Source organism: Balaenoptera physalus, assembly GCF_965194825.1.
Source record: "Balaenoptera physalus genome assembly, chromosome: 4".
In the NCBI taxonomy this organism is placed as follows: domain Eukaryota; kingdom Metazoa; phylum Chordata; class Mammalia; order Artiodactyla; family Balaenopteridae; genus Balaenoptera; species Balaenoptera physalus.
In genome coordinates this window covers 3485829-3512191 of record NC_138891.1, presented here as the reverse complement: position 1 = coordinate 3512191, position 26363 = coordinate 3485829, and the positions used below count along the sequence as shown (strand labels likewise).

The following is a 26363-nucleotide window of genomic DNA, read 5'->3' as shown; positions in this document are numbered from 1 at the left end:
CTCTCACTAGATAAGTCGGTGTACTCATTATGAATTGAAGACAGTGCTTCTGACCCTGACTGTCTTGCAGTGTTATTGTAAAGACACAAGGGACTATGTATCTGTAAACACTTTGAAGGCTGTGAGTATCGTCGTACAGAATATATTGAACTGAAGGCCCATGTTAGCTCTGCAAGGTGTGATGACCTTTGAAATGTCTAAAAAAAAAATTTTGTTTCTTGAATAAAATCTTTAAATTGTTCCTTCATAGTTCTGTGAATCTGGAGTTTCACATGTGACAGAATTTACTTTCTAGAAGGAAAACTAATAGGAGGAATGAATTATAAATCAAGCTTGACTTAATGATTTCAATTTGCTTTAGTCTCCCATCTTTATAATCTAGATAATTTAAATATTCAGTGCTATCCTCTGTCATGTATTAAATGAAGTATAAATCTGCTTCTTTATTCCCAGCACCCATAATGCACAAACTGTACATCCTCATGCAACCCCATCCAACCAAAAAACTCTCCAGGGAACTTCGCCTTATTTCAAGCCCAAGCCTTTATTAATCTTTACTGCCACCCCTCATGTTCCTTTGCTCTTACCTTGTATAAACTATAAGTCTCAGGTATAAAGACAGCTTAAAACATATCAGAACATTATACTGGATGGCAAACTGCACAGAGAGAAAGTTCCAGAGATTGAAAAGGGATTTGAGCCTGCACATATATCAGAAGAAGCCACCTGGGACCAGCGAAAGAGCCTCCACAGAGCAGTAGACACAGTGATTCCTGGAGCTCACGCAAGACTCTCTGTGAGTGGAAACACCTCACAATAAACAGGAAGCCCCCAGAAGACATTGCCGTAATAGTAAGGGTAAATTAGCTTTGCACCAAAGGCTACTCTGGACCTGCCCTAACAAAGTTGAAAAGCAAGCTTGAAAGGATCAAACTTTACCTGAATAAATGCATGCTAGAACAAAGTACAACATTCTTTAAGGGAACAGAACAAATTCCACCACCCAACAGTGTAAAATTCACAGTGTTGTACATCCAAGAAAATAAGACTGGGCATTTTAAAAGCAGGAAAGTGGAATCCATAACCAGCAGAAAAACAAATTCATAGAACCAGACCCAGAAATGATAGAGGTGATGGAATTAAGTAGGCAAGAATGCTACAATGGCTATTATAAATAAATTCTGTGTGCTTAAGAAGGTAGGGGAAAATGCAAACATGATGAGGAGAAAAAATGTCAAAAAGATGCAAATGAAGCTTCTAGAGATAAAAAAAAAAATACAGTATCTGACATAAAAAGTACATTGGATGGGAGTAACAGCAGATTAGATACAGTAGAAGAAAAGATCAGTGAAATTGAATGTAGTGATAGAAACTATTCATAATAAAGCAAGAGAAATAAAAGCCTAAAAGAAATAAAATGAACAAAGCTTCAGTGAGCTGTGGGACAACAGGAAGCTATCTAACATACTTGTAATTGGAGTCCCGGAAAAGGGAGTCAGGAAAGAAAAAATATTTGAAGAAATCATGGAACTTCCACTTCCAATAACAGGGACTGGATTTGCCCTCCCACCTAAAACAACCAAACAGATTTGACTGCATAAAAATTTTTAAATTCTGTATGGCAAAGACACCATAAATTGTTGACAGATACCAATCTTGCAACATATACTATGGGCAGAGGGTAGATACTGTCCCTAATATAGGAAGAACTACAAATCAACAAGTAAAAAGCCAGTGACTCAGTAGGAAAAAAATGGCCTAAGCAAGCAATTCATAGACCAACGAAATGTGACAAAGAAACATTGGAAAAGATGTTCAAACCCTAGTAAATACTGACTAAAATGAGATTTCCCTTTTTAATCACTGGATTGACAAAAGTAAAAAGATTAATGACATCCTATATGGGGAGTGTATAAGGAAAGACACAATTATACATTGTTTGTAGGACTGTAGATTGGGACACCATTTTTCAAGGACCATTTGGAGGTACCTGTCAAAATGTAAAACGCACATAACCCCTGGCCAGCAGTCTCACTTTGGTGAAGCCACCCTGTATAAACAGTCAAATATGCTCTTGGATGTACATACAAGGAATATTCCACAGCATTGTTATAGCACAGCATTTGGCATTATGAGCAAAATACCGGAAACGCTCTTAAGGTGCATCATTACAGTATGGTTAAATAGATGCTTAATGTAGTCATAAAAAAGGAAGATGCACAATATGATGTACTTCAATCTATTTTTAAAAACTGACCTTACACACACACACAAACACCCTCAGACATATGTATGTGACTATAAATGCATAGAAAAAGTGTGGAAATACACATACCAAACTGTTAAAAAGCAGATACTCTTGGGACTTCCCTGGTGGCGCAGTGGTTAAGAATCCGCCTGCCAAAGCAGGGGACACGGGTCCGGGTCCAATCCCGGGTCCGGGTCCAATCCCTGGTCCGGGAGGATCCCACATGCCACAGACCAGCTAAGCCCGTGTGCCACAACTACTGAGCCCGCGTGCCTAGAGCCCGTGCTCTGCAACAAGAGAAGCCACCGCAGTGAGAATCCCGCGCATCACAACGAAGAGTGGCCCCTGCTCGCCGCAACTAGAGAAAGCCTGTGTGCAGCAATGAAGACCCAACGCAGCCAAAAATAAAACTAAATAAATAAATTAATTTTTTTTAAAAAAGCAGATACTCTTTGGAGAGTTAGAATTTGACGGTGTAAGGTGGGAGAGAAGGATTTTCATGATTTACTTTTACATTTGTTTTACAGTTTGAAATTTTAAGTAAATAATTAAAAATTTTATATACCTAAAATTTTAAAATAAGTGTTGGTAAATTAAAATGAGAAAAGCTGAAGTTAAATTTTGGTTAATAATGGTTAAAATAGTACATTTTATATTATGTGACTTTACCACAATAAAAAAAGCATTTAAAAAAATTTTTCAGTTGATAGAAAGGCAACCTTTTGTTAGTTTATGAAGCATCATTGTAGTTTTTAATTAATATTTTCAAATTTATTCAGCTCTTTTCTTCTTGATATGTAAATGCTTAAGAATTGACAAGCATGGCTTTTGCTTAATTAGAACCAAAATATGACCTGTTAAACTGGTCAGAAATTTATGTTGGCTGTAGTAGAAAAGTGCAAATATTCAGACTTGCAGTAAGTTGTGGTTACTTTGTAAACATTCTCGGTACCCTTTATAATTTTAAAGCATCAGTCTCTTTGCATTCACTCCAGCCACTGAAGCTTCATTGCTAAAAGTTTGAAGTTTCCCTCTTCGTCTTGAGGAATTAACTTCTTTTTTATAAATAATTAGTAATGTGTATATTTACTGCTCACTTGTACTATGTTCAACTTACAGAGAATTAGAAACTCATTAGGAAATAAACATAATACCACATTTCAGAATGAAAGGAGAATTCATTTCCACTTGCTTCAAGGGGTTTTGGTAACGAAGTGTCGCCTCACCTCCTCTTGGCCGTCAGCAAGGTGACTCCTCGGGGCGGCCCCTTGAGAACAGGAAGCATAGAGACAGGCATCACCGTCCATCTGCTGGGCATCAGGAGGAAATGTAACCTCCTGTTCCTGTTGTGGTCTTCCTAATAGAGAATTAGAATGCTTTAGCAGAAGGTTTCATTTTTACTTCCAAAATGTCTGTTATATATTTATTTCAACATAGCACCCCAGTGACATTGCATTGCCATCGTAGTAATCAACCACAAGATAGGATGGAAAATTTTTTTCACACCAAGAAGGAAATCCATAAATGGCTATGAGGTTTTCTTCTTACATGTTCTCTCATCTAACATTCTCTACATAGTTATAGAGGCGGTAGGTGTCATGCAGTTTAAGTCACCAAATAAGTGACGGCATTACGATCCTGAGGCTCTCATCTGTCCCCCTGAAAATCTGTTTACAGCGTAGATTTTCTGTTTGTGGCCCAAGAGATAAAAATTTAGGTCTGACTTCATGCCTTAATTATGCACGACCAGTTGGGCTTTCACCAGCCACTGTTTGATTGATTTCACTCCTGGTGAAAATAAATGTGTTTATGGCAGAAAGAAACTTAGACCAGGGTCTCAGTAAATCCTGCTTAGTACCAAGGTGTGAAGGCTGCACATAGTACAGTGTCTGAACCGAAGGTGATCCTTAGGCATCTCCCAGGGACATCACTGGACTCAAGGGGAAAAAGAAATGTCCTCCAGATTGTCCCTGGGGAGGCCCGGAAACGTTGCCTGTCAAGAATCACCATCCAACAACGATTTGAATGTACTTAATGTCCCTGAATTGCACACTTGAAAATGGCTTAAAATGGTCAATTTTATGTTATGTGTATTCTACCACAATAAGAACACTTTTTTAAAGAACCGCCATCCACTTTCTAAAAGCAGCTCCGTAGAGACACCAAACAACGTACGCTAATGGTTAACCTGTCGAGTGGCAGTTGGACCCAGGTTGGGAGAGACAGGAGAGGGATGTTGAGAAGCCCTTTCTGCCGCTGCAGCTGGAACAGAATCAACCCTGCAGCATGAACACCAGGCGGCAGTGAGGGGACTAGTGGCCGTTGACGTCTCCCCTTCTTTTGCTGGGTTTGGTGATGCGAATGGTGGTGAAAATGGTAATAACACAGCAGCAGCAGCTGGCCAATTTTGAACCTACTGAGTCCTGAGCACTGTATTCGGTGCTTCTCATTTTGTTTAACTTATTTTTAAAGGTTACTTTCCACTTACAGTTATTACAAAATATTGGCTATGTTCCCCGTGTTGTACAATACATCCTTGAGCTTATCTTACACCCAGTAGTTTGTACCTCCCCCTCCCCCTCCCCTATGTTGCCCCTCCCCCCTCCCCACCAGTAACCACTAGTTTGTTCTCTATATCTGTGAGTCTGCTTCTTTTTTATTGATACAACTAGTTGTAATTTTTTGATTCCACATATAAGTGATATCATACAGTATTTGTCTTTCTCTCTCTTATTTCAGTAAGCATAATACCCTCCAAGTCCATCCACGTTGCTGCAAATGGCAAAATTTCATTGGGTTTTTTTTATGGCTGAGTAGTATTCCATTGTGTGTGTATATATATATATATATATATATATATATATATATATATATATATATATATATATACCACATCTTCTTTACCCATTCATCTGTCAATGGACACTAGAACATTCTCTAACACCATATTCAAAAATAAACTCAAAATGGGTTAAAGACCTAAATGTAAGACTGGATACTATAAAACTCCTAGAGGGAAACATAGGTAGAACACTCTTTGACATATATTGTGGCAATATTTTTTTGGATCCGTCCTCTAAAGTAAAAAAAAATAAAAGCAAAAATAAACAAATGGGACCTAATTAAACTTAAAAGCTTTTGCACAGCAAAGGAACCATTAACAAAACAAGAAGACAACCTACAGAAGGGGAGAAAACATTTACAAATGATATGAGCGATAAGGGATTAATATCCAACATATATAAACAGCTCATACAGCTCAACATCAAAAAAAAACAAACAACCCGATTAAAAAATGGGCAGAGCTTGAATAGACATTTTTTCCAAAGAGGAAATGCAGATGGTCAAGAGGCACATGAAAAGATGCTCAACATCACTAATCAGCAGGGAAATGCAAATCAAAACACAAATAACAAATGTTGGCGAGGATGTGGAGAAAAGGGAACCTTCATACACTGTCAGTGGGAATGTAAATGGGTGCAGCCACTGGAAAACAGTATGGAGGTTTCTCAAAAAACTAAAAATAGAGCTACCATAAGATCCAGCAATTCCACTGCTGGGTATGTACCTGAGAAAAATAAAACCACTAATTTGGAAAGATACATGCACCCCAATGTCCATAGCAACATTGTTTACAATCACCAAGATATGGAAGCAACCTAAGTGTCTTTTTTTTCATTTAATCCTCGTAACCACCTTATGGGGTGGGCACTAATGTTATCTACTTTTTGCAGGTGAAGAAACAGGCCCAGACAGGCTAGGTGATTTGTCCAGGTAAGGGTCAGAACTGGGGCTTCCATTCAAGGAGTTTGACCCCAGAGCCTGTGCCCCTAATAGCTGGTCCTACTGCCCCAATCATGGCCTCTGTGTGACACAGCTGAGATGTAGCTTCTCTGCACGGACAGCACATTGATGCCTTAAGCTCAGTCACTTGGATGTCCAACAAACATTTACCAAGCTCTGGTTCAGGCCCAAGGCCAGAGCAGGAAGGAGGGAGGAGTTAAAATACTCAGGTTCAAGTCCCTGCTCTTGAGGACATTCAAGTACAAGAGTCTGACCCTGAGTGAGAATCATCACTGAAACCCAGAAGTTGGGAGCAGCAGTGGTGTTCGCCATGAGGCCCCCAGTGACCAAGGATGGAAGGCCCCTGCCGCAGGATGCCTGCTCGGCCAGGATGTTCTGCAGGTGGAAGCCACTCCCCGCCAGCACAGCCCTGTGGCTGGAATACAAGGTGCTCCTTTTAGAGAGCCCAGAATGCCTTTATCAGCATTTCTACAGTGTCCACCCCTTAGGCTGGGAAGCAGACTCACAACACAGCTGATTCAGGGGGTGGAGACGTGGGGGGCGGGGTATGAGGGAGCAGTGACTCAGCTCTTTCTCAGTCATCAGCCTCCCTGAGCAGGGTGGGTCCTTGACACCCAAACACATTAGACCCAAGAGGTGGACTTCCGCAGTTCATTCCCCGCCCCTCCATCTGCCCCAGACAAAGGGGCCTTGTCTCCTCGAGGCCCCCAGTTCAGAGGACCCTAGTGACGTATACAAAGAAAGCATGAGGAGGAAGAAGAGAGCTCTGGGCAAGATCCCAGAAGCTGGGTTAAGACCTGTCACCCTCACACGCGACCTTGTTATTGACTGATTCATTCATCACAAGAGCCCACTGCAGCAAACTCACATGCGTGTTATAAAAGGAGCACGTCAGACTCAGAATCTCCAGGAACACGATTTTCATGGCGGGCTCAGGATTGGCCAGCTCGGAGTGAGGCAGAGGAAGCTACCTTTGTATTGATAGTTCTGAAGTACATCGGTACCTTCATACAACAGGAGTGATATATAAATGCTCCCCGCATATATTCCGTGCAGGGTCCATTTTTTCCTCAGCAGAACATCTGCCAGTTTTGACATCTGTTGAGTCCAGGTTTCCAGTGTCTTTTCCAAGGTCCCTCCAGCTACAGGACGTCTTGCTCTCGGCATTGTACCAACTCTGCAAGGCTCTCTGTGAACAAATGTCCAGGGCTTAGCAGTCTTTTCAAATTATTCTTCATCTACCCCAATCTTTTAACAGTATTCCTCGACATACTCCCCTTCATACAAACTATTCTCACAGATTTCTGAATGTAAAATAATGTTCCTGTTCACTTTTAGTCATTTAAAATTAGCCTATTAATAGCCTTTGCAATTATTGTTAATTACTGTAATTTTAGAGAATCCTCAGTCACTCGAGTCAACAGATATTTATTTTTCGTGTCGAAAGTTGGGAAGCACTGAACTAGGCACTGCAGGGGGGGTTCTACAATCACAATGGCAGGAATATTCTTCCAGCCACTTAGAATATAAGGGAGGGTGGGTCAGAAATTCGGGAAGTACAGAAATAGCATGCTTCCTCGTTGGACTTGGAGAGGGTACGATTGAAGAGGATGAGGCACCTGGGGGAGGGTTATCCCAAGGGCATAGGACAAGGAAAAGAGGGGATGCAGATGTCAGGACGACAGACCGGGGGGCTCATGTGTCGGGAAAGGATGCTGGAGATGGGAAACATGGCTGCTGTCACCGGCCCCCCGGCACAGGAGCAACAGCCTCTACGAGTGTGCTGTGGATGGAGCTGTGTCCTCCCCAAAGCTCATATGTAGGAGCCCTAACCCCTAATGTGACTGTATTTGGAGATGGGGCCTATAAGGAGGCAGTTAAGGCTAAGTGAGGTCATAAGGGTGGAGCCCTGATCCAATAGGATTAGCGTCCTCATAAGAAGAGAACTCAGAGAGCTCGCTCTTTCTCTCGCTGCCCTGTGAGGACGTGGGGAGAAAGTGGCTGTCCACAAGCCAGGAGGAGAACCCTCGCTAGAAACTGGATTGGACGTCTAGCCTCCAGGACCGTGAGAAGTAAATTTCTATCGTGTAAGCCACCCTGTCTGTGGTACTTTGTTAGGACAGCCCGAGCTGACTAGTACAGGGCGTAATCAAAGCTCCCGTCAGAATGTTGGTAAAAATACTCAGCATCGTTTACCAGTTCCCAGGGGACTGTGGATGTTGACGAGACCGAGATTCCCTCAATTTACTGGGGACGCAGCAGTGTCTACTGGCCTCGAAGAAGGATCTGGTGTTTGTTTTCTTTCAAATTTTAGCCATAAGGGCAGGAATCGATCTTCCTCCTCCTGTTCTTTCTCACTCCTAACAGGATACCCAGCATTAGGAAAGGGTCATGGCGAACATCTGTTTAACTGAGTTAAGATGTCACTATTATCGAGCACAAGGTCAAGACGGTCTAAACAAGGAAGGTCACCCAGGAGAGGTTTGGGGTGTGGACACTTCTGCATTTCCAAGAACTCGGTGGTCTGGAGACAGCACATGCCTCCGTGTGGACGTTTCCAGTCTGCAGCTCAGTGTCTGCACAACCAGGAACTTGGGTTCTCTTCCTTATGAATAGAGTCTGGATCACTATTTCTTCTTTAGAATAACTTCTTCACAAATTGTACTTTTGCACTTTTAAGAATATAAGGTTCTGTGGCATCTCCATTAGCTGACTTCACCTCTCCATCCGTTTTCACCACATGAATGCGAGCACAGTCTGAAATGCTCTCCAGCCACCGTCCAAGGCCTTGAACAAGCAGCTATGGCCATCAGTCATCCAGAAAAACATTGACCTCTAGTTGACTAAAATTCTAGAAGCCAGCTTTCCTCCATTTCCTGCTACTTCCAGCCAGTCTTTTAACTACCAACACATTTAATGGTTCCAGAGGAGTCAGTCATCTTACAGCAAAATGAATTTTCCAAAATGTATTAACGGTATTTTCCACTAATATAAAATTTTAATTTTTTGAATATAAAGAAAAAAGTTATTTATTTTCTGAATTTTAATAGACATCTTCTTGTTGATTCATAACCACCTTGGTTATATCTACCCTAGGGTCTTACAGATCAAAGTTGAAGATGATTTCAGGGGAAGAAAATGTTCTCTTTTGTTTCAATCATAAAGTTAGCATGTGGACGAATATAACACATTCAGTAAATAACTTGACATGTTTCCATTGTTAACATAGCTCACAGTGCACTCTGTATTTCCTCTTTGTGGAATGATAGAAGCCTTCGGTCACATTTTAGTAAAAATAAAATGCTAGGTCAGGAAGCAATGATATTCATTCTGGTCCTTGCTCTCCTCTTAGGGATGCTGGATGGAAAAGAAAGGGAATAGATGGTGCCTGATAGTTGAAGAAAAAGAAGAAGCAATGCTATTATAAAAAACGTTGTATTTGTAACCCTTTTAGAAAAAAAAGGATAACTGCACAGAATCACAACTTGTGGGCATGGAGTGAAGCAGTTTCCCATAACAGATCAGTGTCTAAGTGTTTTCAGTTTCTCGGCAAAATACTTCAGTATGCTGGTAGTCATAACCATGGGGCCTTTGTTTTGGTCAATGATTTTAATCTCCCATTTACATGTAGAAACTGACATAGCTCTTAAAGTGGATCAGACATTCACCATTCAAAATTCAACATTCGTTTCTCAAGGAAATGGTTTGGTTTTCTAAATGCCTCTATTCTTTTTTTTTAATTCCAGTCATTGACACTAGTTCTTTGGATTCTTTTAGACATGAGAAGGCTTTCTCAAAGCTGTACCAGACAAGACAAGGCTACCTCAAAAGTAAACATGGAAAGAAAGCAGATTAGAATTGTTGATATTGTGTCAGTGTCAAAAACCAGCTGATCCTAGATTTAAGATGAAACCAGTATTACGTACTTGCATTGTTTATATGAAGTTAAAGATTTACCCTTAAAATATGTAATGCGCACGTATCGTTTAGAATTTTATCCTTTATGCCACTCAGACGCCTTGACCATGTATATATCTCAGGAATCCAGCATTTTTTTCCTCTGTACCATCAAAATTTATACTTTAAATTAACTCGTAAGAAATCTACACAATTTTAAAACAAATGCTACCATTCTATGATTCTGAAATAGCACAAACAGAATTGGTATGTTCTGTAAAACTGTTCCTTTCTTTACCTATCAGTTATGTAGTCCATACGATTGATGAGATTCAACTTCCTAATCATTCACTCAATTATCCAAAGATAGACAGCATAGCAAGCCTCGCCCATAACTGTTTTCAGAGGTAAGTTCTCAGTTCTTTATCAGCAAGTTACTCTGTCACTGTATTTCTCTACCCTCTTGTCTACAAATGAGGCTTAAGCAGTCTTCCTTGGAGTTTATAGGGATCTGACAAATTCCATTAGAAAGTCAATCTAGCTTTTTGTTTCTCTTGACACCGACATAGTAGGTCAGCCTGTGTCTGAAAGGAGCCTGTCAAAACGGCAGTCTTACTGCATTTCTCATTGTTAGTCTCTGGGGTGATACCCCTTGAAGGTCGTATTATAGATGGTCCTATCAAAGGCATGTCAACAGTAGTGAGCGGGCAAGAGCTGGTTCTGCCTAATGAGATATGTCCTTCAAAGCCACTAACAGCTTGATGCCCTAACAAAACCTGGTTGCCTAAATACTCCACCGTGACTTCAGGCTAGTCTCAAAACAAACCATGTCTGATCTGCACACTGATTCTCAGACCTCAAAAACACATTGCTTAATAGCTTTTATTCTCTAAGTCTAGGATGAAAGCCCAGATAAATGCAAGTATGCAAACAGTATTTCGCTTTATTATTGCCGCTCCTCTGCCTCACACTTTTATACCCCTAAGCAGACACACACACAGGCGTATCTATAAATGTATACATGTATGTTTTCAGTTTGATGCCTGAGTCTCAGACTTACTTAAAAACAAGTCTGGTAAATGAGTCCAGACTGTGAGGTTTGGACCATTCTGAAATCAGTCTCCAAGAAAAGGCGGTTCAGGGTACCAGCTCATCAGCAGATTTTCCCTAAGGTGGACTCACTTGTGTTTAGTTTATAGATTGTCATCCTTAATCTAACTTGTAGGATAGTGTAGGTGGATGAGAGGGATGGCATGTACCAACTTTTGGAATATGCCATCGTTTCCTCGCATCCATCAGCTGGATATAGCCCGTCCAGGATGAGCGTATTGTTTTGCCTGTTTCAGCACTTCTGGTCACTAAAATCTGCCCATCTACATGTTATTTATTGACCAGTTCAAGCGCTAAAACCAAATTTTTATAGACACCTTCATTCCCATGATAAGTACCACTTCCTGAGAAACTCTAACGCGATCAGTCAAATAAACCATCAGAAATCGGAAGTCTCAACACAAAGCGTAACGTGATGACTTGCTACAGGTATGGGCTGAACCTCTTACAGCTTCACAGACTTTAGTTCTGACAGAGTAAAAATAACCAGCTAATGAAATTAGGCACTAAAGTTTATCTTGTCCCTAGAGATACAATTATTCATTTTTAGTTTGGTTTATAATCTGATTATAGATTGAGGGTTGGCTTGTTAGTACAACCCTGCACCTTCTAAGGAATCCAAGTGCGTTTCGTTAAGCATTTAACATCACTCCCAGGGCAGGCGGTCCCAAAGAGCCACTGGTCATGGAAGGCAGGAAACATCTGTTCTTCTGCCCTGTAATCAGCCTTAACCATGACCTGTCACCCCACACTAGATTACCTGGGGGCCTTTCTGTGTCAGATATCATGTACTAGACACTTGAACTTAGTACAAACGAGAATTAGATTTAAATTACTGAGCTAACTTTCATTTCCGATTTTAAACAAAATTGAAATAAGAGATAGTCATGTTTAACTAATACCAGCAGCCCCGTCTGTCCTGCCATGAAGAGTTTATACATCCTTCCCTTTTTTTTTTTTTTTTTTGGTACAATGTCGAATTAAGGACACAAACATCTACTTGTCACTCCAGTAAGAATTTTAAAGCCTGTTAAAATATTTCACATGAGTTGACACCGAAGTGGTTTGGTGCCACGTAGCTCAGAAATAACCTCTAATTCAGTTAAATGCCGATGATGCTTAATTCTTCTGCTATCTTTCAGGGACTAGTTCTCCAGGATTATTTTGATTTATTACTGATTTTTATGATTATCCTAGACTGAGTAATTTAAATATGTAAAGCCCTATAGGTACCTGCTGGACCGAATTTGCAAGGGAGAATACAATCATTGTTCACGCAGGTAGCGGTTGTGTTCTCAGAGGCCGGGAGGCTGTTCAGTCTCAGATACCCCCGTCCCCTCCCCCTCCCCTCACCCCATACCTCTTAATATGGCGCTGGACGTCTCTCCTGGTGTGCCGAGCACTTCATATTATTTTCTCTAATGATTTTCTCTTTGAAGCTCTTAACTTTCTGTTTCATCTGGAAGAATAAAAAAAAGAAATTTGAAGAACTCAATAAATTTCAAATTGATAATTTAGGGTTATAAGCAAGAATCCTCACTAGATATATTCTATAAGGGAAATGTTGGTACGTAGATAAAATGGAAAGGAACATCCATTCTATTAATTTTATTTGCCACAAATAGTCATTGAGCTGTATTTCCCAGAGGGCTGTGCATTTTGTTTGGTTTCTCTAAACCTGAGTAAGACAACATGGTATACGTTAATGCCCAAAATTTGCCTACTGGCCTCTGACAAAGTGGGGTAAAACTTAACGGGTCTAGAGCGTTGATTGAACCTTTCAAAAAATGTATATATTTTTATAATCATTCTTAAAAACAATCACGGTGTGTGTATATAAAGAATCGTTTTTTAAGCAAGGAAAACATTACAGGTACAAAGGGTACCCAATTTGCAAGTGAAAATATAATTGTTCATGCAGATGTGGGTACATTCTCATCCAGGGGCAGTGGGTCTATTCACTGCCTCCCCCCTCCCCTCCCCCCAAAAAAACAGCTGTAGACGTATAATCACTATGCAAGTCTAGTCAGCATATTTACACTGGAAACAAATGTATCCAATTATAGAAAAATAGGTGGAGCTGTTTGAAGCATTCATTAAATCTTTCAAGGCAAGGGGGTAAATTAAACTTTATAAAGCTGCTGTAAAAATAACTATTTTAGAATTTAAATACAGTTGTATAATTTACTGCTTGTTACCAGATTCCATTTTAACAGCAAAATTTAGCTTCCAAAAAAATACTCCAAATGGGGCACTGCATCTGAGAACCTGTGACTGTGTCCCCGACACGAGCATCTAAAAATTAGGGCCTCGACGTGGCCCATTTCATGCCGCATCAAGAGTGGCCTTTCTATTTCCAAAAAGATCCCACGGTTTAAGCAGTCGTGAATAAATATGGCGGTGGGTTAAAGCCCCTGGGGATGGTGGGGGGAGGTCCTATCAGCATCCTCTGCAGGGTAGAAAGCATCGTCTCTTCCACCCATTAAAGGTCTGCAGAGTCACAGCCAAGAAGCCAGCTTTATGCAACCAGTTTCCTCACTTTTCATGATGTATCTTGGAGAAAGAATTGAAGTAGTATCATATGAGTGTTACAGTGCCATTTGCAAAGCTAAAGCGTCAATGCGGGTCAAATTTTCACGAAGAATGATGCACGCATCCAGCTACATGAGGAGTAATCGTGAAAACCAGGCTTCTGAGAAGGGGAGGGCAAAGACACGGTTGTGTGTCATGCCCTGCGCTGTGTCCCTTCGGGGGCAGAGTCGGGGGTGGCTTTCAGCTCTGTGGTTTGAAGAACCCCAAACTCCTCCGAGTCAAAAGACAGAGCTAAATTATACACCTAGTCCTTTGTTCCAACTGTTTTGTGTTAGTGTCATTTCTTTGTGCTGAATGGGGTCTCCGGATTTCTCTTTGAAAATGTACACGCCTCTGGGAAAGATGACCCATTCGGGGACAGTCACACCGAGGCCAGATATATGGTCATCTCCTCTCAGAGAGAAAGATCTGGGAGTGTCAGGAAGGGGAAATAAATACCCCAGGGAATTAGCCAAACGGGGAGGGAGGCAGCCAAATAGAAGCCGGATTTCCCCTCCTTCACCAAGGGGTCCTTCAGTCGCTTAGAGAGAGGCTCGATTCTGTGCGGGTTTTTCACTTTTTTTTTTTATTGAAGTATGGTTGCTTTACAATGTTGTGTTAATTTCAGGTGTACAGCAAAGTGATTCAGTTTTATATATATATAAAAACACACATTCTTTTTCATATTCTTTTCCATTATGGTTTATCACAGAGTACCTAATATAGTTCCCTGTGCTATACAGTAGGACCTTGTTGTTTACCCATTCTGTATATAATAGTTTGCATCTGCTAATCCCAAACTCGTACTCCATCCCTCCCCCACACCCCTCCCCCTTGGCAACCACCAGTCCGTTCTCTATGTCCATGATTCTGTGTCTGTTTCATAGATAGGTTCATTTGTGTCATATTTTAGATTCCACATATAAGTGATATTACAGGATGTTTGTCTTTCTCTTTCTGACTTACTTCACTTAGTGTGATAATCTCTAGTTGCATCCATGTTGCTGCATATGGCATTATTTCATTCTTTTTTATGGCTGAGTAATATTCCATGTATATATGTACCACATCTTCTTTATCCGTTCCTCTGTCGATGGACATTTAGCTTATTTCCATGTCTTGGCTATTGTGAACAGTGCTGCTGTGAACATAAGGGTGCATGTGTCTTTTTGGATTAGAGTTTTGTCTGGATATATGCCCAGAAGTGGATCATATGGTAGTTCTATTTTTAGCTTTCTGAGGAACCTCCATACTGTTCTCCACAGTGGCTGCACCAGTTTACATTCCCACCAGCAGTGTAGGAGGGTTCCCTTTTCTCCACATCCAAGAGAGGCCCAATTCTGAATTACTGCACTCTCCTGAAGAGTGAGAAAGTTGGAGAGTTTTGGAGTATGCCCTTGTCCCAACATAGGCCTGGCATTTTTTTAAGGTGACAGAGGCTTGCACCCGTGCTGAGAAGTGTTAAGGTAAGAATGGTCAGCAGGTTACAGAAGCCAGTGCAGCAGGTCTTGTTAGGGGTAACCCAAAACCTACTTAGGGGAGCAGTGGCCAGCAGAAGGCTGGGATTTCCACGCTGCGGAGGTTATAGGGGCCGTGTGGCTCCAGAGAAGTTGGCTTAACTCTGAGAGGGTTTAAAATGCGGATTAGAAAAATCCCACAATGAGCAATTTGCTCTTTTCTCCCCTCCCACGTATGGGACAAGATGATTCTCCTAAATAGTTCATTATTTTGGAGGAGTGAGTGTGTATGCAGTTACTTTGGTTAAGTGCTTCTGCCCCCTCCTTTCTTCCCTCCTTTCTGTGTTTTCAGAGCCCCCCTCATGAGATCAGTGGTTCCTATTGCCTTCATCCTCAGAGATTGGTCTGCCAGGGAAGACTAGCGTAACGGTGTAGACTCACGCAGTTGTTATCAGGAGTTACTGCTCACAAGCTGTTTATGTGGAAACCACTTCATACTGCTGAGTTGTTTTAATACATAGGACAGCACTTTACACTTAATGAGCATAAAGTTTGGAATCAAAAATCTTTCTCTGTGAACAATAATTTCACACTGTTCTATGTTATCGTGTTCTCTCACCTTGTTTGCCTCTTTTGAAAACTTCTATTTCCTCCAGAAACAGTAAGAACTCAAGAAGAGGGCAAAACATTGGAGCAGCCCCTATTGAAGATAAAAGTATGATTAAGATACAGAAAAAATAATTTAGTGGGTAAAAAACATCTGTGACATCAAGCAGGTTATTGGCAAAAAAGCATCTTTATGCGTAGTTGGCCTTGCCCCTGGGGCTCTCATGGCAGGGGGGAGGGGACAGTGGGAAACAGAAGGTTTTAAAAGAGGGACCTTGTATGACCAAGTTTGTGTCTTCAACAACTAAAGTTTAGTTTATTCGGGAGTGGAAAGACTGAAGACAGGGGGATGTTCAAGAAGGTACTTTGATGGTCCAGGTAGGAGATGACAGAGGCCATAAGGAGGTAGAAGAGGGGAAGGGCCAAAAAATATTTGGGAATCAGAATCCCCAGCACTTGGTTTCCTAACCACTATGACAGCATCACTGGTGACTGTGTGAACTTGACTGTGCCTGGTCTCCCACAAATTCCCAGGCCAAGCCTGGTGTGCAAGAAGGATGCATTCCAAGATCAGTGAATATTATTTAGTCAGTTCATGGTACCCAGGGGATCAATCCTCCTATCACCCATCCCCCATTTCCTGCTAGCAGAAAAATGGAAAACAAAGTTCACAATTTACTACCTATGACATACTAGAATTTGTTTGACATGGTTCTTTACCTATATCAGAAGGATACAGTAGGAGTTTGGATCCTAGAAATAAACCTTCACACTTGGCTGAAGCAGAAGTATGGAAGAAGCAGTATATAGAGAGAAAGTTTGGTCTAGCGGTAGAACCTGTTGCCCAAGGGGTTAAAACAAAGGAGGTTCAAGTTCAGGCAAGATGCCAATAAAACAGGGAACAACTGAATGCAGACTAAATATAAAAATCTTTTAAGAATTCAGACTATATTACAAAGCGACAGTAATCAAAACAGTATGATACTGTCACAAAAACAGACATGTAGATCAATGGGACAAAGTAGAGAGCCCAGAAATAAACCAATGCACTTATGGTCAATTAATCTACAACAAAAGAGGCAAGAACTTACAATGGAGAAAAGACAGTCTCTTCAATAAGTGGTGCTGGGAAACTGGACAGCTACATGTCAAAGAATGAAATTAGAACATTCTTTAACACCATATACAAAAATAAACTCAAAATTGATTAAAGACCTAAATGTAAGATTGGAAACCATGAAACTCCTAGAAGAAAACGTAGGCAGTATACTCTGACATAAATCGCAGCAATATTTCTCTGGATCTGTCTCCTAAAGCAAAGGAAATAAATGCAAAATTAAATGATTGGACCTAATTAAACTTCAAAGCCTTTGCACAGTGAAGGAAACCATCAATAAAACGAAAAGACACCCTACTGAATGGGAGAAAATATTTACAAATAATATGACCTATAAGGGGTTAATATCCAAAATATATAAACAGCACATACAACTCACTATCAAAAAACAAACAACCCAATTAAAAATGGGCAGAAGACCTAAATAGACATTTCTCCAAAGAAGACATACAGACGGTCAACAGACACATGAAAAGATGCTCAATATCGCCAGCCATCAGGGAAATGCAAATCAAAACCACAATTAGAATCACCTTACACCTGTCAGAATGGCTATCATCAAAAACACCACAAATAACAAATATTGGCAAGGATGTAGAGAAAAGGGAACCCTTGTACACCATTAGTGGGAATGTAAACTGGTTCAGCCACTATGGAAAACAGTATGGAGGTTCCTCAAAAAATTAAAAATAGAACTACCATATGATCCAGCAATTCCATTCCTGTGTATACATCTGAAGAAAATGAAAACACTAATTCGAAAAGATATATGCACCCCAGTGTTCATAACAGCATTCTTTACAGTTGTCAAGATATGGAAGCAATCCACGTGTCCATCAACAGATGAATGGGTAAAGAAGATGTGAGGTAGATGTACATATACATATAGATATAGGTATAGATATAGATAAAGATACACACATACACACACAATGGAACACTAAGCCATAAAAAAGAATGAAATTTTGCCATTTCCAACAGCATGGATAGACCTGAAGGGTATTATGCTGAGTGAAATGTCAGACAAATACAGATAGTGTATGATATACTTACATGTGGAACCTAAAAAATACAACAGACTGGTGAATATAGCAAAAAAGAAACAGACTCACAGATATAGAGAATAAACTAGTGGTTACCAGTGAAAGGAGGGACAAAGTAGGGGATTAAGAGGTGCACACTACTATGTATAAAATAAATAAGCTACAAGGATATATTATACAACACAGGGGATATAGCCAATACTTTATAATAACTATAAATGGAATATGACCTTTAAAAATTGTGAATCACTATGTTGTACACCTAAAACTTATATATTATACATCAACTATTACCTCAATTTTAAAAAATAAGAATTGAAGCCTTCAGGGACCAAAATGAGATAGCAGGGAAGCTTGAAGACAAAGTAAGAGGTCAGTTATAGGAAGTAGCTCATATTGTATGCTTTAGACTCGAAGCAAAGATAGCTAAATATTAAATCACAAAAAAAATTTACACCGGGGCTGCCCAAACGCTTACTATCTCACGTTAGTGACTTGGGGAACTGCTGGTCCCATAGGGATAAATGTCATTTAGGCTCAAGCATGGGAAGGAAGAAGGATTTCTAGCCAGAAACCTGATACCTCCGACAAACTAAGTTCCATCCTGACCAGTGGAATTACTCGTTAATTCATTTATTACACAAATACTTATGGAACTGTCATCTCCAGTGCCCCAGACACTCTGCTGTTTTTGTGATATAAGACTGCAAAAGAGAAGTAGAGACACAGACATAGAGAACAGATGTATGGTTACCAAGGGGGGAAGGGAAGGTGGGATGGATTGGGAGATTGGGATTGACATATATACACTACTATGTGTAAAATAGGTAACTAATGAGAACCTACCGTACAGCACAGGGAACTCTACTCAGGGCTCTGTGGTGACCTAAAGGGGAAGGAAATCCAAAAAAGAAGGGATGTATGTATACGTATAGCTGATTCATTTGCTGTACAGTAGAAACTAACACAACATTGTAAAGCAACTATACTCCAAAAACAATTAATTTAAAAAAAAAGACTGCAAAAGAGGCCTTGCCTACCCTGAAGGAAAGGGAGGAGTTGGGAGGAGAAGGATTAGAGCAAGGCCTCAGCCCAAGTCAAAGCCCACGCTTCAGGGAAAGTCATTCCTCAGCGGGACAGGGTCCATGTGACTCACCAGGCTGCCTCGGCTACGCACTGCCAGCCCTCAACGGCAGACAGAAGGATCCAGTCATCTGACACCACTGACATTCTGGTCCAGCTGTGGCCCTGAGCCGGGTTATTTATACCTCTGGACTCGAGTCCAGATTCCCCGATGCGGTGGAGACTGCGGACGTGTGCGATGCATCTAGGGCACGACTGCTGTGTTCACAGCCGCTCTCACACAACCTCCTGTCCTGCTTTCCGCACCGAATAGCAGTGTGAACAGAAAAGATGCCGTGAGGGGGAAACTGATACATTAGAATACTAGTTTTTAGTGGGCAGACTACAACTGAGGACTGTGGGATTAAAAAGTATTTTTTTATATTGAAGAAAAGGTGTGCATTACAAACAAGTCATTAGATTATCGTTGTCATTTTTACTTCCATCAGGGTTAGAATTAGAGGGAAGGCAGGATCAGGATAATCTTTGGTCTCTCGTAGACACAGACCATGAGAAAAATACTCCAACTTCAGAGAATTTATTTTCCATGGTTGGCAGGAACAAATGTTTGTAGGGAATATGGTATATATTTTTTTAACTGGACACCTGGTAGGTAGAGGCCAATGGGTGTAAGCTATTCTGTCTTTGTAATCTGGCATCCTCAGATACTAACACGTGTTGGTGAGGACATGGAGAATTGGACCCCTCACACGTTGCTGGGGAGGGATGTGAAATTCTCTTTGGACAGCATTTTGGCAGTTCATCTAACGGTTAAGCGTAGAGTTCCCATATGACCAAACAATTCCACTGCTGGGTATAGACCCAGGAGAAATGAAAACAGGTCTATGCAAAACTTGTACACAGATGTTCACAGCAGCATTTGGATATTCACAATATCCAAAAAGTGAAAACAACCCACATGTCCATCACCTAAGGAATGGATAAATATAATGTGGTATATTCACACAATAGAATATTATTTGGCAATAAAAAAGAATGAAGTACTGTTACATGCTACAACATGGATGAACCTTGAAAACATTATGCTTTGTGAAAGAAGCCAGTCACAAAAGACCACATGTTGAATGATTCCATTTATATGAAATGTCCAGAACAGGTAAATAGACAGAGACAGAAAGATTAGTGGATACCTAGGGCTGGAGGATTTAGAGGTATAGGATACAAGGTATCTTTTGGGAGCGATGAAAATATTCTAAAGTGGATTGTGGCGGTGACTGTATAACTCTGTGGATGTACTAAAAACGACTGAAGTGTGCACCTTAAATGGGTGGATTATATGGTATGTGAATTATATCTCAGTAAAGCTGCTTTTTAAAAAAATCTAGCTTTGATATCTCAGCATCTTTGACTCTTTCCTACTTGCTGCAGCCATAGCTTTTTGCAGAGGCATTGGGTTGCCCAAAAAGTTTGTTTGATTAGCGAATACGTTGTTCAGTAAAGTTCTGGGTGAAAATGAAAAGTGTCTTTTATTTTTACTTAAAACCGAACGAACTTTTCAGCCAGCCCAATGTTTGGGGGAAAGCAATGTGAATCTCTGGTGTCTTAAACAAGTCCAATACTGTAAGGATATTTTCTGAGAGTTCATTAGGAATTATTGTTTAACTAAGCCTGGAATTGCAATCCAGTAGCTTCTCAGTAGGGTTGCACCCTCTGTGCTGCTCTGTGGATGAGTCTAGTCTAACAGACGCTTTCTATTTCAAAACACACATTGATTTAGGGTACATAGCACTGCTGTGTAGGCTGATAGGACAAGTTTTGACGTTTGGAAAAAAATTTTATCCACAGTATAGTTTCGGTTATAGCCAGTGTATTCGTATTGTTTGTTGAGCCATCTCAACTCAGGGGGCATTAATATGGACTGGCCTTAATTTTCTCCAGTCACTGCTTTAGGCCACATTTTGTTGAATTTTGCTTTTTTATCCCTTAACAATATTTAGCAGCATTCGGGTTACTTTCAGTTCATAGAAAAGTCAGTCTTGTCGGTTTTTAAACTCTCCTCTCATACTGATTTAAATCTAATTTCCTGTTTCCACTCCGTCAGGGTGGAGCAAGCAGGTCTGGTTCTCAGACACCTCTTCTCTCCCTTTCCAAGTCCTGACTCCTAGGCTGTGGGGTCAGATAAAGGATGAGGGCGGCATCCCTGTACCTGATTTGCTGCTTCACGTGCGGTAATCCGAGGTCTCACTTCCCAGTCCCCTGATGTAGAAGACCCAGCCCCGGCTCAACTTCCTTCGCTAAGCCCTTCCCCATGGGTATTGGTAACTTTGAAATGGGCAGGGGCTGGAAGGGGTGGTTGTATGCACATATGTACGTAGATACATTTATTATACATTTTACTGATGTAAAAATGTACGCAGTTTACAGATAATAAAATATACAGCACTCTTTACTGCCAATTCCATGTAGCTGATTCATTCTCAGAAGACTTACAGTGACTTTTGCAGCTGTAACTGACAAATGAGTGTGGTTCTAACAGGAATGTTGGGTGATATTTTCATACATAGTTAAAAACTAAGACCAAAGTAAAACAAAGAAAAGAGTGTCAGAACTTCACTGGTTAGTGTCATGAGCAACTTCTTTCTGAATCAGATAATGGTTTCATGGGCTGGAAGAATATATCCTCCAGTGTTTATGTTCTTCACTGTGCAAGGATCTAGACATGATAACACTTTTAAGTTTAATCTGCACTATTACCATTTTCTCCATCACTTTCTTAACCACAGACAATCAACAAAACAGTAAATCAAGTCCTCATTTGTAGCATTTGCTGATTTCAAGCTACTTATGTGACCTTCCTGAGTGTGTAATCGGGACAAGATGCACAGTAGTAGCACATGGTGTTTTTCCACCATACGGATAGAAAAGACCTTAAAAAAAACTATGACGATAAATAATAATAGCAGTAAAATAATTAAGAAATGGTTTTAAGTATTGATTACCTTTATAAATTACTTAATTGTAACTTTATGTAATTTGATATTTGAGAATGGCTGGGTTTTTTTTTTTTTTTGGCTATGTTGGGTCTTCGTTGCTGCGTGCAGGCTTTCTCTAGTTGCGACGAGCGGGGGCTACTCTTTGTTGCGGTGCGCGGGCTTCTCATTACACTGGCTTCTCTTGTTGCGGAGCACGGGCTCTAGGCGCACAGGCTTCAGTAGTTGTGGCACGCGGGCTCAGTAGTTGTGGCTCGCGGGCTCTAGAGCGCAGGCTCAGTAGTTGTGGCGCACAGGCTTAGTTGCTCCGCGGCATGTGGGATCTTCCCGGACCAGGGCCCGAACCCATGTCCCCTGCTTTGGGAGAGGATTCTTAACCACTGCACCACCAGGGAAGCCCCCCAGCTCCTCTTCTCTTAGCAAGTCCTGAGGAAGGTATTCATGTCTCTTTAGAAGTTGGGGTACTTGATTCCTCTTTTAGCATCACTAGTTATTAATTCTGGGGTAATAGCATATCTTGCTAGACTGGTATGCAGTTTTATTTAGCATTTTCAGAGTTAAATCTAGTTGGATAACATCCACCACTTGGTTTAAATCATAGACATGGTAACGTTCTCCCTAAATCGCTTTATGAGCCACGAGGGCCACACGCATGCACACACACTATGTATATATGATTTTTTTTTTTTTCAGGGTACTTAACAACCTTTCTGGTCTGGGTTAGGCCTATAATTAATGGTCTGGTTTTCCCACATTCCAAACTACAAAAAACCTTAACTTTGTCCTACTCACTTGATTTTTAATTAGTAGACCCTGAGGAATTCAGTCATTCCTAAATCTTGATAACATTCTTCAAAGAGATGTGAAATTCCTATACCCTGGGGTGAACTAGCTTTAATTGCTCCAAGTCTTAGCCTCAAGATTACAGTTCTCCAAGTAAAACTTTAGTGAAGGAAAGAAATGGGGACACGTGAGAACTTATCCTACCAGATATCAAACATACTGTAAAACAGTAGCAAGAAAAACAGGAGTAAATAAAGCAAAAGACAAATTAATCGAATGAAAGAATATCAAGTACAGAGTCAAGTCCAGATACGTATGGGAATCGTATGTGTGATAAAGCTAGCATTGCACAGATGGTTACTGTATGTAAATATAGGAGAATATTTCTAAAATACTGGAGTGAGTGCAGAAGGCCTTTGTCAAATACACATGACATCACACTAAAAAATATTAAGGAAAGATTGACTTATTTAAGTACTGAAAAACTTTAAACTTGTAATGGCAAGAGACACTATAAACTAGGTTAAAGGACAAAAGACTGGGAGAAAATATTTCCTTCACATATAATAGATAAATAGTATTTTCCTTAGAGGTGCACTGAATTTATTTTTGGCTGAATACTGAACAGCCAGCATTAAAATTAATGAACAACCTAAGGCAATGCTGAATGTTCCCACCATAAAGTGATCTTCTGAGATACAAGAATAAATATGAAATTTTATTTTAAGAATTTAAGTAATACTATAATATTATTAGATATTAGAGGGAACTCCCTGGTGGCCCAGTGGTTAGGACTCCGTGCTTTCACGGCCGTGGCCCAGGTTCAATCCCTGGTTGGAGAACTAAGATCCCACAAGCTGAGTGGCCAAAAAAAATTTTTTTTTAAATTTCATGATAAATTAGATATGTTTTTAAAGTTTGTCATGATGATGGCGCAGTACAATTTCTTAGCACTGCCAGCTACTGGGAAACTCCTCTGCACACTTGCAAGACTTAGACAGATGTTTTCGCTTGATGAAAAGCATGTTTTTCTTTGGCTGTCTATCCCAGTGTGGGTTACTCTTCGTGGAGATTTTGCTATCAGATCAGATTTTGCTTTCTTTTTTCTCTAATGGTAACAAAAAGGTGAAGACTTACCTCCTCAACCCCTAGACTTAAAAGATCACGGTGCAGTGTCCTTGCAGCCCTCCCACAAACCGAAGCTGCGTGCAAAACGCTTAAAGACGATGTCTTCTGGATATTTAAGAAGCCAACAGAAGATTTTTGCCCTCACATTTTTATCTCTAATGTTTGCATTCATTTCCTGACTCACACAATCATTGGATGCACTGCTTTCTCTGCCGGCAGCCGCTGGTTGTTACAAGTGCTTTACTCTCAGTTTTAGTATCTGCAGTGGACAATCGTAAGGCCTGTTTTCTGCCAGAAGCCTTCTCCGTTATGATAGCTACGCTTCCATCTCACTTTGAGCGTTTGTATGAATACATGTGAAGACAGTTCCTAATCTTTTCCTTGTATGTCATATTGTTTGTCTTCGACTGAAAGAGATTTTCAGTCCCAAGTTAACATTCATCATGCTTACCAACATTTTAAAAACCAGTATTCAGATGTTAGCAATAAGTCCAAAAGATGATCTATATTTATTAAATATGATGGTAACCTGATCTTTGATCTCCACAAGTTCAACAAAGCTCAAAATAACGTCAAAGGAGGCATTTGTCTGTTCAGTCTTCCAAAGACTAAAGCAATTTTGGCTGAATACTGAGGCCAAAGCTGATCTTCAGTGCATGCTTAATATTTATAATATGTAAAATACTCCTTCATGATAGTAAGGAAAAAATAGACAAAAGGCATGAACAGGGGCTTCCCTGGTGGCGCAGTGGTTGAGAGTCTGCCTGCCAATGCAGGGGACACGGGTTCGAGCCCTGGTCTGGGAAGATCCCACATGCCGCGGAGCGGCTAGGCCCGTGAGCCACAACTACTGAGCCTGCGCATCTGGAGCCCGTGCTCTGCAACAAGAGAGGCTGCGATAGTGAGAGGCCCGTGCACCGCGATGAAGAGTGGCCCCCACTTGCCACAACTAGAGAAAACCCTTGCACAGAAATGAAGACCCAACACAGCCATAAATAAATAAATAAATAAATAAATAAATAAATAAATAAATAAATAAATTTTTTTTTTTTTTAAAAGGCATGAACAAGCACATCACAGGAGAAGAAATACAAATGGTGAACAAACACAAGAACATGTTAAACCTCAGTAGACATCAAGTTAGATCCAGATACAACAATGACAGGGATTTTTTTATTTTTTTTGGTTACCTTGACAAAAACAATTTTTAAAGATTGGTAATGCAATGTTAGGGAGAATGTCCAGAGATAGGATAAATTGTACATCCTTTTATTGAAGGGCCGTTTGACAGTATTTGGCAAAAATTTAAAATGTGTACTGTACTCTCTGGCCCAACACTGTCACCTAGAAGAATCTACCCTCCAGAACGACACAAACCTATGCTCAAAGATGTATACAAGATGGTAATACTAGTCCTGATAGCAAAAAATCAAATCTAATGTATCAATAAATGTGCATCAATAGGGGATGGGAAAATGAATGCTGAATAACTGTGCAAAGGAATGCCCTGTAATTATTAAAAATAATAAGCTAGGTCTATTTCTAGTATCTTAGAAACACAACTACTGTATATTGGCCCAGAGGAAAAGCCAAGTTGCAGAATCATGTGATTCCCATTGGGTTTAAATATAAATAAAGAAAAAAGTCTGGAGGAGTGAGCATCCAACCATTAACAGCAGTTACCTTGAGATGGTGGGAAATTGAAGGGAAGAAGATCGTATTCTTGACATCATACATGCTTCTTTATTATTTGAATTTATTATAATGAGCATCAATTACTTTTTAATTTTATAAAAGATTTAAATAAAACTAGGTTAAATCAAACCATGGAAGAAAAGTTCCATGAAAGACACAAAAAATAGCTATTCCTCATTGCAAGGCAGACCCACAGAAAGCCTCCAGTGACTTGGTGAGTAAGCGCTCATCATGGGGATAGTGGGACAGCTGGAGAAGCAGTGGTTTATAGCCTTGAAGAATCCAAGAAACAGCAAAGTGCAAACCACAAAGTTCAATAAGAAAATAATTAAGTTAGGACCTCCCTGGTGGCACAGTGGTTAAGAATCCGCCTGCTAATGCAGGGCACATGGGTTCGAGCCCTGGTCCGGGAAGACCCCACATGCCACGGAACAACTAAGCCTGTGCGCCACAACTACTGAGCCTGCGCTCTAGAGCCCGTGAGCCGCAACTACTGAGCCTGCGTGCCACAACTACTGAAGCCTGTGAGCCTAGAGCCCATGCTCTGCAACAGGAGAAGCCACTGCAATGAGAAGCCTGCGCACCACAACAAAGAGTAGCCCCCGCTCGCCGCAACTAGAGAAAGCCCACGTGCAGCAACGAAAGACCCAATGCAGCCAGAAAGGGAGGGAGGGAGGGAGGGAAGAAGGGAGGAAGGAAGGAAGGATTCCTGCTTATATACAAAAAAATTAAAAAATAAGTTAAAAAAAAAAAGGAGAAAAGTGACAAGAAAGCTGTCACACTCTCCATCAGGTCCCCTTTGCTGACTTGCTAGTCGTGTGTAGAGAAGAA

The 26363-nt window shown here is 40.6% G+C and overlaps 1 protein-coding gene across 6 annotated transcripts in view; it reads left to right on the top strand.

The window, feature by feature from the left end:
- Positions 1–26363, top strand: part of UBE2E2 (ubiquitin conjugating enzyme E2 E2) — a 358295-nt gene that overhangs the window by 324724 nt on the left and 7208 nt on the right. The window contains exons 6-7 of one of the 6 annotated variants that reach the window (XM_082460780.1): positions 5983–6022; positions 9405–9550. The exons of 4 other annotated variants lie outside the window; for them this stretch is intronic. In XM_082460780.1, coding sequence (XP_082316906.1) covers positions 5983–6022; positions 9405–9444 — 80 coding nt within the window. In that variant the 3' untranslated portion in view covers positions 9445–9550. Of the gene's footprint in view, positions 1–5982; positions 6023–8732; positions 8755–9404; positions 9551–26363 lie in introns of those variants that run through there. One more of the 6 variants, XM_082460781.1, reaches the window with a different exon arrangement.